Genomic DNA, 14,346 nt, shown 5'->3' on the forward strand with positions numbered 1-14,346 from the left:
AAACAACCTATGAGTGGTTGCTTTTGTGTCACGTGACAATTAAGCCTTCCTGTTTAATATGAACAAGGCAAGATTTTACTTGAGTAAAGAATTGGGGTTTGATCATTCAGTCGTATTATTAACCAAATGCCCAATACTGCGTTTGTGTCTCTGCAGCCTGATTGTTACTCTTCGGGTAACCCCCTGATCTTTTATTCTTACCTCGAACAGGTTCCCTCATGTCCGTGAAGTGTCCCTCGAGGCTCTGCGGCTCCCCACCCTCGGTGCGGTCAGTTGCTGCGATTCCGACCCCGTGATTCTCTCCGACCGCAGTGCCACACGTCATGAGCATTGTAATCCCTCTGGGAGTCACCACACCAGATACATCCTACTCAGACATGGCCGCCGGATCTGAGTAAGTGCAGGCCCACCTTTTTAGAGCCATGCTCGGGATCTGGAGGGCGAGAGAGAGCTTGGGTACACACATTTTCACATAATTCCAACATAATTGAGCAATGCTTTAAAATGTGTAACGTGGAAGCTAATTCCCGCATTATATTTAGGTCCTCTGTAATGTCAGGCTTTACCCAGATCCATCCCTATTATCTTGTTCTGAGGGCGCCACCTAGTGGCTATTAAGCACTGTTCATCCGAATTCTATTTTTACGTTTGTCAAATCAAATAAACTTTATTATTCTTTATCACAAATTTTAGCCCACGGTGCTTCCTGATTGGTGGGAATGTTAATTACGCTATTACCCTCGATGTAATGCATCACTTCTGATGTTTTCTTCTTCTCCTTCTGTCTTTAGTCCCGAATCAGTGGAAGCTAGCCCAGCTGTCAGTGGGAAGACGATCTATGCAGCCCACGGCTACCCTGGCACTCAGAGCCATAGTTACAGAGGTCTGCCTTACGCTGTAAGTGCGATAGGATGCTCCATCAGCTGGAATATTTTGATTGCGTGGGATAATAAATACAGGTTTTATGGAGGAATATGTGTCATTCTGCCGTTCCATTAGTCTAAGTTACTAAGTTCTTTCGCTGATTTAAAAAAAAATTTTTTTTGCCTGTTTCTGAGATGAGCAAGAGAGACCACAGAGAAGCGTTTTATACAGCATGCATGAAATTCCTCCCCCTTACAGGACCACAATTACGGAGCTCCTCCGCCACCTACACCTCCTGCATCCCCACCTGTCCAGGCCATCATCCCTCGAGCTGCACCACCTAACGGCATTCTCTCGCCGGACGAGGAAGAGAATACTGGCGATAGTGACAGCTCCTCCGAGGTTGAAGGCATTCCTAATTGGTGCCAGTGCAACCTTTCACCGGACGGGTTTATCAAGTGTGAGAAGTGCAGGTGAGTCTTACCAGTAGCTCATGAATTACTATTGGAACTACCTGTAATGCAGAATTTAGCATTTTTCTCAAAATAGTACAGGTGGGTTCCTATAGTGCCTTAGATTTCTTTTTATCCATGCATCTTGCTCATACCAACTATTGTTAAAGGGCATACTTCCCATTCTTGAAAAGAGATGTTTAGAAAGTCTTAGCCCATGTTATTCAATGATCAATGTAAAGAACCTTTTGGGGAATGTGTGAGCCCCCGGGAAGACGGTAATGACGATGATATGCTCTGGGCTATGGGACGCATTCTTATAATACCGGGCCGTTTCTTAAAATATTTTCACTTTCCAGGGGTGTGAACCGAGGAAAGGTGATCCAGATTAATCGCAGGAAGCAAGACAATGTCTCTGGTAAGCATTGCGGCTGATATGTTTAGAGAGAGTGTAATTTATTTATTTTATCATATAAAGGATGATTGGCAACAAAAAAACCTTTTACTTTGGTACACTTCTGTTTTTATCTATTACTGTCCCTGTTTCCCTGCAGTCTGAGCAACGTTTCACTGAGAAACCCTGGTTAGTATGCATGTGCATGTGTACAGTCAATGGGGAGGAATAAGAATGCTTCTAAAGACAGGGATCAACTATGATCCCTGTGACAACACTTCCCTGTTTCACGGACAATAGTGCCGATGGCATGGAAGGAGCTTAATCGCAACACACAATGTATATTATAGGTAAATTACTCATTGCCATAAGTATGGGGCCTTAACGCATAGTAAATCCATTAATTACACATAGCTGATTTAAATGATGTAGAGAAGTGTCAGGTAAATCATAACCATTTGTGTTTAACCCCTTAAGGACAACGGTTTGTCCTTAATCCCATTATGGACAATGCATTGTGAGCCCGTACATGTACGGGCTTTGTCATGAAGGGGTTAATTGGTGAATGATTCTCTACATGTACATGCTGTAAGTGTAAACCTGTGTTTCTGGATCCTTGCGAGTGAGAATTACCCCTAGTAAAGTGTATTTAAGAATCACCAGTTTGATTTGAGATTTGAGGTCATAGATCACATTGTGTCATCGCTGTAGGAGGGGAGAGCAGCGCCACCGAGAGCTGGGACGAAGAACTGTCTCCATCCACGGTGCTCTACACCGCCACGCAGCACACGCCGACCAGCATCACGCTCACGGTCAACAGAGTCCAGGCAAATAAGCCAAAAAAGAGGAAGAAGAACACAGAAAAGGCCCGTAATGCCCCAAAGGCCAAGAAAATAAAGGTATTGGATGAGTTCTGTTCTGGAGGGCTGGTGACCAGGAAGCGCCGTCATGTTTCTAGAAGAAAGAAAGTGTCTTGTTTCTTCGTCCTGAAAACGTTAAATTAGATTTTTATTTTAAAAATGTAATTTTTAAGATTGGATGGAGGTAACTGTCTGTTATAAGCCTCTCGAGGGCTCACTGCATCCCTAGGCTTGACTTCCCTTTGGGTTTTTTTCCCCAGGCTTTTCGGGAAGGCTCTCGCAAATCCTTGCGGATGAAGGTGAGACGGAGGTCCCTTTTTAACTCTTTGGGTGGATGGAAATTACTAAGTTAACTACCCTACGAATACAGCTGCTTCAAAAAGCGGCCAAACTTAATGCACAGAGTAGTATTTTTTATTTCTGCCTATTGAGAAGAGAAGTTGATTCGTTATTATTGGTTATTACAGAACTCTCCTTCAGATGCACAAACTCTAGATGAAAATACCACCGAGGGCTGGGAGAATCGCATACGGCTTTGGACCGACCAGTACGAAGAAGCTTTTACAAACCAGTACAGCGCAGACATGCAGAACCTGCTGGAACGGCACGTCCGCTCCAGCAAGGAGCTGATTGGTAAAGCTGCCACTCCGGTGACCATTAAAAAGACCGAACTGGCCTGTAACAATACGGTGGTTGGCTCCCAGATGCAGGTATTTCATGTTTTATCTATTGTATTCGACGTATTCAAATGTCTTAACCTGTGTTGGTGTTTTAGAGAGTGCAGGGCAGGCTGGACCTTTGTATAAAAAAGGGCAGATTGGTTGGCATCTTAGTGAATGCTATAGGGAGCAGCATGTGTTTTCTGTTTGAGAGAGCGTTAGGGGCGCACAGATCGTTTCTAAGATTTCCATGTTGTGGCAGATATATTGGATGGCATGTACTAGTCTTCTCCAGGCCAGGGGTGGCACCTTTCACTTTCTGCTGTGTCTTGATACAGGCTCATGATCAGAAAATAACCAGGAAGTGAAGGACGCAACAGAAAACTACTTCCCCTAACCAGCTGAAAAACAGAACAAGCAATTTCAAATGTCCCATAAAACAGTCTCCTATATGCAGACCCAATAAAGCCTCCAGCTGCACCATCTGAGCTGAGTCAAAGGAAAATAAAGTAGTTAAGAGAATAGGATATAATCTCCGTTATATGGTGTGAGCGCAAAACAGTTCTGGCTGCTAGTAAGGAAATATACTGTTACTACCTTTAAAAAGCCAAATATACCTGTCCTGTGTTTTGGAAAGAGACATATTAGGATAGCGTAGATAGGATTTGATTTCATTTTTGATTGTAGTGAGATGTCATGTAATTCTGTTTAGAAGGGGAAGAAAAGAGGATGTTTTGCAGTGAATCTTCGTAGCTCTGTGGACCTATTTGAGTGTTTGTTCCCGAGGACAGTCTCCCCCCTACTTTCTGTTGTCTTCCTAAAACACCCAGTTTGTGTTGTGTGAAAGCCGCCCTCCAGTGTACGTAGGTTATTTTGTGTGTATTTCTGAGTCTTAAAGCTGACGCGCTGAACGCTGCCCTCCATTCTAATGCGTGCCTCGTGGCCTCCACCGACCCGCAAAACCCGCGTTCCGTTACGAGGACTAAACGGAGTTCCTCCTCGGGGCCGCTTTGTCCGTAGGGTTGAAAGCATGTTCTGTGTGACCACATGCAACGTTATTTTATTTTTTTTTGTTGCAGTTGCAGCTGGGAAGGGTTACCCGTGTGCAGAAACACCGCAAAATTCTCCGGGCGGCGAGGGACCTGGCTCCGAATACCCTAGTGATAGAGTATCGCGGCAAAGTCATGTTACGGCAGCAGTTCGAAGTCAACGGTCACTTCTTCAAAAAGTAAGTTCACGCCGGCGCTAACGGGTTCGTAAAAGGGGTATTTTAAAAGATTTCACCCTGAATAGTAAGGCTGTCCCTGTGACATCATCTAAAGGGCTGACTAGTGTTTGCACGAGATTCTAAGTATATTAATTTTAACCTGATAAAATCCCTTTAGCAGATTCTCTAAATATATGGAGACATTTGTAATTTTCACCTGTACCCTAAATATTTACTTAAGAGTCCTTTTTCTTTACACTGTAAGTATATGAGACTGATAGTGGGGATAACTCATTCTGATAGCGTCTCATTGTACAGCGCTGCAGCATATGATGGTGCCATATAAATCATTAAATAATTATTACCATGCAGTCAAAGGAACAAGGCAGACATGTTTCGTGAGAGAATAACCTTTAACTTCTAGGATAATTGGCATCGGAGCATAGAAAATTAATTTGTGATCTTGTATTCCCTCAGACCTTACCCCTTTGTGCTGTTCTACTCCAAATTCAACGGTTTAGAAATGTGTGTGGATGCACGAACCTTTGGCAATGATGCTCGGTTTATAAGGCGTTCATGTACACCCAATGCAGAGGTAAACCCGGACCCCGGTCACGTCTATTTCTGCTGCAAGCTTAACCGTTTGCATCGACTGTAGGTGGGAGCCGTTGCACATTAGCAACGCTGTCTTAAAGGCAAAGTTCCAACAAAAATGTATTTTTTGCCATGTCTCAAAGAGAGTGAAGCTGCGTCAGACCACTGAAATTCTGATGCGCTTACCTAGAGCTGCTTATGTGTTTTTATATTGGTGTGTGTGCCAGATTTCCTAAGGGCGGCTCCTCACATCTGATAAAAAGAACAGTTGTGATTTCAAGACGCTGTTACAAAAGTATTTTCTCGCTGGATCGGATTATCACACCTTTATTGAACAAAGTAATAAAAGGTCTTTATATTTTATTTGGAACTTCTCCTTTTATTAACTACCCTGCACATCCCTGCGAAGTAAAGACACTTTAATATTCAGATTGTAACGGACTCTAAGGTAGTCGCTGATCATGATTAGGTTTAGCAATGTTAAGTCGTTTTTACCCCAGCAAAATTATTATTTAGGTATATCGTTCTTCAGCACAGTAACACGATCAGTGATGTCATTCCTCACTTTGTTTTTGGTAACGTTGTGCTTTTCTCATTAATAATGGACTGTTAATTCTTAGACCGTCCTCGTTCTGTTGTAATTGGCAGCGAACACTGTGCTTTCCTTTCCATATGTACAGCAATGAGCAAACGTAAAGCAGAGGGCTGTAGCAATGAAGTTAGTTTGTCCATCCGATATCTTCAGGCCAAATAAACAAAACTCAATGTTTTCACTTAGAAATGTACTTGATTTCGAATGAAAAGCAAATTTTGTCCATTAAAGTAATATGAAATGGATCAGAACTCCAGCGCAGACAGGGTTAATATTGTAAATGACTATTGTAGCTGGATTTAAATGGAATCTCTTCATAGGTGGACAGAGGCCCTTTAATCACTCCCATCACTCCTGTGTTCCAATGGCCCTTTATCACTCCCATCACTCCTGTGTTCCAATGGCCCTTTATCACTCCCATCACTCCTGTGTTCCAATGGCCCTTTATCACTCCCATCACTCCTGTGTTCCAATGGCCCTTTATCACTCCCATCACTCCTGTGTTCCAACGGCCCCTTATCACTCCCATCACTCCTGTGTTCCAACGGCCCTTTATCACTCCCATCACTCCTGTGTTCCAATGGCCCTTTATCACTCCCATCACTCCTGTGTTCCAATGGCCCTTTATCACTCCCATCACTCCTGTGTTCCAATGGCCCTTTATCACTCCCATCACTCCTGTGTTCCAACGGCCCTTTATCACTCCCATCACTCCTGTGTTCCAATGGCCCTTTATCACTCCCATCACTTCTGTGTTCCAATGGCCCTTTATCACTCCCATCACTCCTGTGTTCCAATGGCCCTTTATCACTCCCATCACTCCTGTGTTCCAATGGCCCTTTATCACTCCCATCACTCCTGTGTTCCAATGGCCCTTTATCACTCCCATCACTCCTGTGTTCCAATGGCACGTTGTGTTCATTGATCCAAGTTTAAGTTTAAAAGGATAATTGATGGGTAGAAAATCCTTTTGTAATTATGTTACAGCCAGAAATGTTGTTGTTTTCCATGAAAACAGCTCAAACTTTTGAGCGGTAGTGCATCTATTAGCGAGAATTATATCGCCAGTGTATCTCTACACGTGTATGCCTGGAAATATAAATACTTTTTGTTTTGGCAATTTTGTCCTTTTTTGTTAGATGACTGATCTCTCCGATGACAAACAGTTATGTTCTCTTACATGTCATGGTTTAATCTGTTGACATCGCTAACCTGTGATATTGTTTAATTTAAGGTTCGACACGTGATTGCAGATGGAATGGTCCATCTGTGTATTTATGCTGTAGCTGCTATTGCAAAGGATGCCGAGGTCACCATCCCTTTTGACTACGATTACAGTAACTGGTAAGTGACACCATAATCCGCCTCTTTAAACGCGTTAGAGGTTCTGCATAGCCTATAAAGTCTTTGTAATGTGTTTTCCTTTCTTCAATCGCAGTAATTATAAAGTGGACTGTGCGTGTCACAAGGGGAATCGAAACTGTCCCGTTCAGAAGCGGAGTCCTAACGCCAGCGACTTGGCTCCCCCTGCTGTTCCTGCGCTGTCCACTGGAGCGGAGACGCGGCGTCGGAGAGCCAAGAGAAAGGAGTTAGAGCAGCAGGGCTGTGCGGTGGACGAGGTCCCCAACAATCATGCAGCGGTCGCTCAAGAGGTGCCTCCCACCGAGATGGTCACCAGCGATCAAGAGGTAAAAACGCAGTGGCCGGGGCCCGTCGGTTAATTGTAGATCTTCATAGTTTGCTCAACGGGTTTCTGAGAACATTCCAAAGTATCTTGAGGTTGTTTTTGTGGAATACCTTCTGATACGACTTCTCCACTTGTATTTTGAGTGGTGTTAAACTCGTTAAAAGACAGCTTTCACTTATGCTGTCCATAGATTGCCCAATATTGGATCATTGCTGTCCCCTGGGCAGAGGTCCTTCACCAGATTAATAACAGGAGGTATTTACAGAATATTTTATCTTGTGTAACGTCATTTAAATGTCAAACAAAGCTTTGGTGTTTGGAGGTAGCAGGTAGAGGCTATCTCAATATATACCCCCTTTAATACATTTTAGCTATTAGAATGTTTTTCTCCAAAATGAGGCTTTACGGTGCTGAGGATCCATGGCGGTTTTAGTTAAATGCCCAGGCCCTACACCTTGCGTTGATGGTATTTTTCGCAAGGGCTCTATTTCTTGTTGTGTTCTCCATCGTTTGTGGTCGATGTATTTCTATATTTCATGGCATGGTTATGCAATGCCTGCCCTAGTTTCATTTTTATTCTGGTTCTTTTCAGGCACGGGATGAAGGGAAAGTGGAAGTCATCATGCATGTTCTGGACAACCTCGAAAAGCGAAGAAAACGCAAAGACCAACCCTTGGAACCTGCTGGAACAGAACCCGAGCCTCCTGCCGTCGCCGAGGAAGCGAAGGCCGACGGCGAACCTGCCGCTCAGGTTGAAGCCACGGAAGCGGAAACCGAAAGTCCGCCGCTAGCCGAACCTACGGCGAACTCTAGCCTGGGAGTGAATACGCGAAGGTCTTCGCAGGCAGGGGTGAGAACATGCAAGGTGCCGGCAGGCAGGGCCTTGGGTAATGCTAGGGTTAGGATAGCCAAACCCGCAAGCTTTCTGGACCAGATACACGTTTCTTCTTGTAAGCTGTCATTGACTATATCCTGATCTCTGAAGAACTTTAACGTGTGTCTGTTTACTAAGACACCATTTAAAACATTATACAACGATTCTTTACGCAGCGTCTTCGAGGAGCTCTTGCCAGTTTTCTTGGATGACTTGCTAACCATCTTCTAATGGTATGAAGATTTCTCACAGTCCAGCAAAGAGAAGAAGGGAATAATTTAATGAGGGTTTTGTTGTTTACTGGATGGATATACATTAGTGAGCATTTATATATGTCAAATGTGAACTCTTGTTTATAACAAGTAGGAAGAGAACAGGGAATGGAACTTGTAACACGTCATTTAAAGCCACTATTAAATGTTAAATTATTCCCTTTGCAGGAAGCTGTGGCAGAGAAACCTGCCCCCAAGCCCGTTCCTCCCAAATCCTCCAGGCCGCGTCCCAAGAGCCGCATGTCCCGATATCGGAGCGCTTCAGCACAGAGGTTAAGGAGACAAAGGCAGGCGGTCTCTCAGCAGGTGGAGTTGGTCCAACTGGTTTCAGAGGAAGGAGCCGCCAGTTCAACCCAAATCGCAACGGAATCTGGGGCCGCTGAGAGCACAGGGACTTCTGCCCCCCAACAGGTTTCAGACGCTCCTGCCGTAACCCAAGCAGTAACCCAGACAAATCGAGGCAGCCTTAAATATCACAAGACTAAAAAAGTGAGTCCTTTTGGCTTATATTTGAAACCTTCTGACTCATCCGGTTGGAAAGGATATCTATCAGCTTCCTCCCATTCTTCTTGTGAAGCTGTACAGTACTGTTACGCTCATGTTAACCTGTTCCCATCTTCTCTCAGTACCTGGTTACAGAATGGTTGAACGACAAAGTCGAGAAGCAGGAGTGTCCCATCAATCAACCTTTGCGGATCACCACAGACCCGACCGTCTTGGCGACGACTCTCAACATGCTGCCAGGGTTGTCCCATTCCCCATCAATCTGCACAGCCCCCAAACACTACATACGCTTCGTGTCACCGTTTATGCCAGATCGACGACGGAGGCCTCCTAAGGCAGACGGGACTTATGGGTCCTGTAAAAAGGTTGGCGCCTATTATAGTCGTTATCCCTTTTTAATTGGGAAATTCTCTTCCATGTTGCATCGTAATGAAAAGTTGCCACTACATGTGCCTACGGATAAGTTTTTTTCACCTCACCTGCCCTTATGAATGCACAGGTATCGCACGGCTGATGTAAATAGCACGCTCTGACCCTTTTGTCTTTTTAAATTGGCAGCGCTGGATAAAGCAGGCGTTGGACGAGGGCGCGATGATGTCTACCAGTTCCCCGCAAGAAAATACACAACCTTTATACCAAAGTAATGAGGGCAGTAGTAGCTCTTTGACCAGCGATACAGGTAAATATATTCTGGCCCCCCGAGAGCATGTCTCCATTGATTCAGTGACAAGACATTTAAGTGAAACATGTAGCAAAGATGGTGACAGCTTACAAAGCAAAAAAATAATAAAATAGGGGTTTCTCCTATAAGAAGAGCCTGACCGCTAGCAATGTCACCCCACTACAGATAGAGATGAAGTTACAATCTTCTCTAGGTTTCCCAAATGATATTATTGTACTAATAGCCCACATTGGATATACATTTGTGTACCTATTAGCTGTAAGGTAGAATTAAATGTCTCAGAGGAGAGCGCTCAATTAAATGTTGGCTCTGCAAATGTGCTGGTTTCACGTACTTACCGAGTAAAGACTTAAGTGAACACCCGGCATGTAGTGTGCTCGGTATACACATCGCTGGCAGTGAGTGTCACGAGTCTTAAAAGTTTTGCCAAACCTTTATATTCTCTGTGGTAATCGGACCGCATCCATAATACTTTTTTTCTTCTCGTCCTAACAGGAGCTTCTGCCCCATTTAAAAAATGGAAGATGAAATATATCCTGGAGGAAAACTCCAACAATTTAAATAGCCCCCTGTCGTTCGTCACACCGCCCCCACTTCCCAACTCTTTGACCACAGACTCCCTGAGCCCGCTGCAAACCACCCCGAGCTCCTCTCTACCCGGGGAAGAAGAATCCCGCTACGGTTATGGACCTGTGTTTTCTCCGATCCCCTCCCTCGCTGCTAGCCGCTGCAATACTCCACTACAGTTTGAGGTAGGTGTCCTTCATTGCTGGCTGATGTACAACAGGGAGCCATGCGGTTCTGCATTGTGCCTTATTAGTCCAGCTAAAATAGTATTGCCGGTTTGTCGCAGGGGTCCGTGTTAAAGGGACACACCAGACATTTACCAGACGTTTACTTTATAGCACAAGCTGTATCTACGGTGCCATACATTGTGTTCTTAAGTAATGAATAACATGATACTTTTCCTCCTGTAGAACATATCGTCCCCCGAGAGTTCCCCAGCTCATGTGCCGGAGTCCTTGTCGCCGGAGGTACTTATCTTGCTGTTTCTGTGGATGTGCGTTGAGGTTGAGTTTGAGTGTGGGGAGTGAGCTGGTTGTATCCGTAAAGTGGATGAAATGTTGCTCTCCTTTGGAGTTTTACTTGTGACCTCAAGTTTATGCATGTTTTTATATCGTTTAAGTATATATTTGTACGTTACCACTCTGCTCATGCTGTTTTTCTCCTTTTCCCCCCTTTCCTTGTTTCATCACTGGTCTTCTTGATACATTTGCCCTCTTGGATTCCTCAGCCTTGCCTCCGCCCGGACCTGGACTCTTCCAAGGCTTCCTTCTTGGACGTCACCATAGAAAATTCCCAGGATCACCAAGGGCCCCTCTGTAGTGTTTTGGCTGAACAAGCTGCTCAGTCCCCCAGCACCTCTATCCAATACAGCAGCACCGCAGAGAACAGTATATCGGGCAAAGCCGGGGACGGGTCAGTGCTGCTAAGGACTTCAGAACAGACTTTCCGGACAGAGTTCAATTTAATGTATGCATTCTCCCCGTTGAACGCTATGCCTCGGACTGATGGATCGTTACGTGGATCCCCTCATGTTGGGGAGAGAAAACCTTCCCAACCGGACATGTACTGTGGCTCTCCAGTGGAGACTTTCTATGGAAGGTTGAGTTCTGGTCTTCTTAAAGAACCCATGTCTCCTTCTGGTGAGCGTGTGTGCGAAGGAGTCCGATCGTCTCCCCAGAACCCTCCACAGAGGAAAAAGGTAACTTACCAAAAAACAAAGAAATGCTTTAGGTTCTGAACTATTGATCCTATAGTCTGCTCGACTCCCTAAGTGACTTTTCTAGGGGGCAGTGGAGCCACTGCTTTTACTTTCTGGTCCTTGCCGAAACGATAATCTGCATCAAGAAACTAAGCATCAGAGAATGTTGGAATTTCATACCAACTGTAAAAAAAAAAATAAAAAAAAATATTAATTCCCTTCACCCCATTCTGTCAGCCTTCATGTTAGTTTTTGGCTTTCCCCTTTTTTCTCCCCTCGTCTCATCTTCGTTCTCAAAGATCATAGCTATGTTTCGAGTTGAATAGTCTGTTAAAAAAAAAAACGCTGGGGACGGTGCTGAAGCTTCAAAGCAATTGAAGATTCATCTTTTTTTTTTTTTTTTTATTCCCTTAAGATTTTTATTTAAACAGTCTGATTTTATAACTTCAGAGACAAGCCGAGAGAGCCATGGTATTACCCAGGGGTGTTAAATTGCAATAAGATGCTTTATGGTCAACCTTTAGAAATCTGGCACGTGTATCAAGTCAACTTGAATGTCCTCAATCTCGCCTTCTGCACGTGTTTTGACGCCGTCTCTGCAAGAGACCGTGGAGACTGTTAAGTAAAAAAATATAAATGAAACGGTAAAATGTATTGTCTCAAAGTATAAATAGAATAGTGAGACCTGTTTTAATGGCATAGCAAAGCTGACATTAAACCATGTAGAGAATGAACAAGTTTAACCTCTTAAGTTACAACATTAAATATTTTTTTTCTGTTTTGTTGCAGGTATCTCTATTGGAATATCGGAAGAGGAAACAGGAGGCAAAAGAGGTCACGTCTTCTCCGTGCAGCGACATAATCCGCTGCGTGGGGACGCCCACCCGCCAAAGTAGCAACGGATCCATGTGTGACGCGGATCTGTCCAGCGCTCTGCTCCTCCAAGCTGCGTCTTCTCCCCACAGCGGCTTCTCTTCCCCTGCTCATCCTTCTTTGCCTCAGATAGAGGATGTCAGCCCCCCGGACACTCGGTCCTCTGGACCCTCTTCATCTCATTGCAAGGCGCCCGAGAACATCAGCAGCAGGTGGTGAGTGGGACCCCCTTTAATCTTCTTGGGTGCTAATTTGCTTTGGTGACGCAACCGGAGGAGCTGAAAATAAGATCATAATATTCTCGAGCGTCCTGCTCTTTCATTGTCAAGGCGGCCAATCAAATTAGCATTATTTAATAATGGGAAAATACTTATTTTGGGTTGTCTAACTCCTTGCTCATCCAGATGCAGCTGCTGGTTGTTTGTTAGGCTATTTTTTTGTGCTCTTATCAGTGTTTTGGGGTATTTTTCTTTTGGATCAGTGATCAGTCTATTTGCTTCCCAGAGAATAAATACTCTTTCACGTTGCTTAGATTGAAGCAGAATCGTTAAACCCTGGTGTAAATAAGGCTGCTTTAAGTTTCTGTATGTATTTATTTCTAATTTCCAGGATGGTCCCTACCTCAGTGGAGCGGTTGCGAGAGGGCCAAGGGATCCTGGAACGGGTTCTGCGCAGTGGGGTGAAAGTATCCCACATAGGGGAGCCGTCTCCGTCAAGGGAGAGCAGCTTAGAACGAGAGTTGGGTAAGTCGGCGCAGGAATAATTCTTTATAACCTCTGACCTTTAGAACTCTTCTGTAACGGGTGCTGTCTTTTGCTGTAAGCTTATTCGATGTGTCGCAGCGTCTTCGAATAACTTCACATGTTTTCCATGTTGTCTCTTTGTAACACATTATGTTCTGTGTTTGCTTACACAGAGGACGGTGATGCCGAGATGCCTGGCCTGGCTGCTTCCAAAGGATCGACTGTCTATAGCCCTTCCAGATACAACTACCAGGTAAAGACTCTTGTCCCGTCTCCATTCTGATCCAGAGTCTTGAACGTATCATTGTGCTGCGCAACTGCATCTGAACCGCAGAGCTGAAGCAATTTGCTAGCCGCTGATGTATAGCACTATTACGCCGTGTAAATATGACTGTCCTTATTTTGCCCCTTGTTTCTCTTCAGTTCTTGCAGTGTGACAGCCCTCAGCCAGAGTCCCTCGGTCTCCTTTCTCAAAGTTCGTCGCCTTTTCGAGGACCTTCTTCCCAACCCCTGGGGTACAGCTACCGGACACCGCAAAGGGCAGGGCACCCGGTGTCCGAATCATCTGTCATTTCCACCTCGTATACTAGCCCTGCACACGTGGCTTCCACGGACTCCCCAACATCCCAGTGTCCAGGGAGCTCTGGGTATTTCAACAGCCAGCAACTCTACGGAAGCCATGCTGTTGGCAGTCAGCCTCGAAAGAGCTTCCACCATCGAGCCCTAAGCTGTGAGGCCAGTCCGGCCCAACTGCTCAGGACAGACTCTCTATCTTCAGACTCACAGCCCAGCCCTAGGGCTTCTAGCAATTCCTCCACCCCTCAAGTCCAGAGATCAGAACCCAGAACTATAACCCTGCCTGGCTCCGGACTCCCAGGCCCCAGGACACCTGCTATGTCCAGTCCTCAGCATTACCCACAACGTGGGTCCGGCATGCCTCCATATCGGTTGCAGCAAATTCAAGGCTCAGGAGTAAAGACTCAGACTGGCCTTTCTTAGGAGTGCTATAGAGGAGCAGAACAGGAGAGCACTATATCCCATCAGCCGTTCCGATGGCCGCCCCGAGACGACTGGGTCCGCCGGTGGCTCGAGGCAGGGTTGCATGTGTCTTAGACTGAAGCAGGTAGAGACTAAAGCTTGCTGATAAAATCAGCCCCTCACTCACATGTTGCAAGAAAAAAAGAGGACACTCACTATTATGGAAACCATAATAGCAGAAATGATGCAAAAATCATCCAAATATTTGGCGTCACCATTGGTATATTTTTTTTTTTCTCTGTATCACCAGAAATCTCCTATAGTCACTTGTGCAGTAAGGACAATT

At 45.0% G+C, this 14,346-nt stretch overlaps 1 protein-coding gene across 1 annotated transcript; it reads left to right on the forward strand.

Annotated features, from left to right (window-relative positions):
- The first annotated feature begins 323 nt into the window (after positions 1–323).
- On the forward strand, positions 324–14,021 carry LOC149275400 (histone-lysine N-methyltransferase SETD5-like). The gene is made up of 22 exons (XM_089504793.1): positions 324–394; positions 792–897; positions 1,123–1,337; positions 1,676–1,734; positions 2,422–2,609; positions 2,831–2,869; positions 3,038–3,280; positions 4,309–4,457; positions 4,914–5,031; positions 6,857–6,966; positions 7,061–7,334; positions 7,902–8,159; positions 8,624–8,944; positions 9,082–9,324; positions 9,518–9,638; positions 10,137–10,393; positions 10,619–10,675; positions 10,936–11,406; positions 12,196–12,494; positions 12,889–13,030; positions 13,198–13,275; positions 13,446–14,021. The coding sequence occupies exons 1-22, from the start codon at positions 324–326 to the stop codon at positions 14,019–14,021; spliced, it is 4,395 nt and encodes a 1,464-aa protein (XP_089360919.1).
- The last annotated feature ends 325 nt before the right edge of the window (positions 14,022–14,346 follow it).

Source organism: Sceloporus occidentalis, unplaced genomic scaffold (genome assembly GCF_023333645.1).
Source record: "Sceloporus occidentalis isolate IW3139 unplaced genomic scaffold, rSceOcc1.0.p SCAF_291, whole genome shotgun sequence".
Lineage (NCBI taxonomy): Eukaryota > Metazoa > Chordata > Lepidosauria > Squamata > Phrynosomatidae > Sceloporus > Sceloporus occidentalis.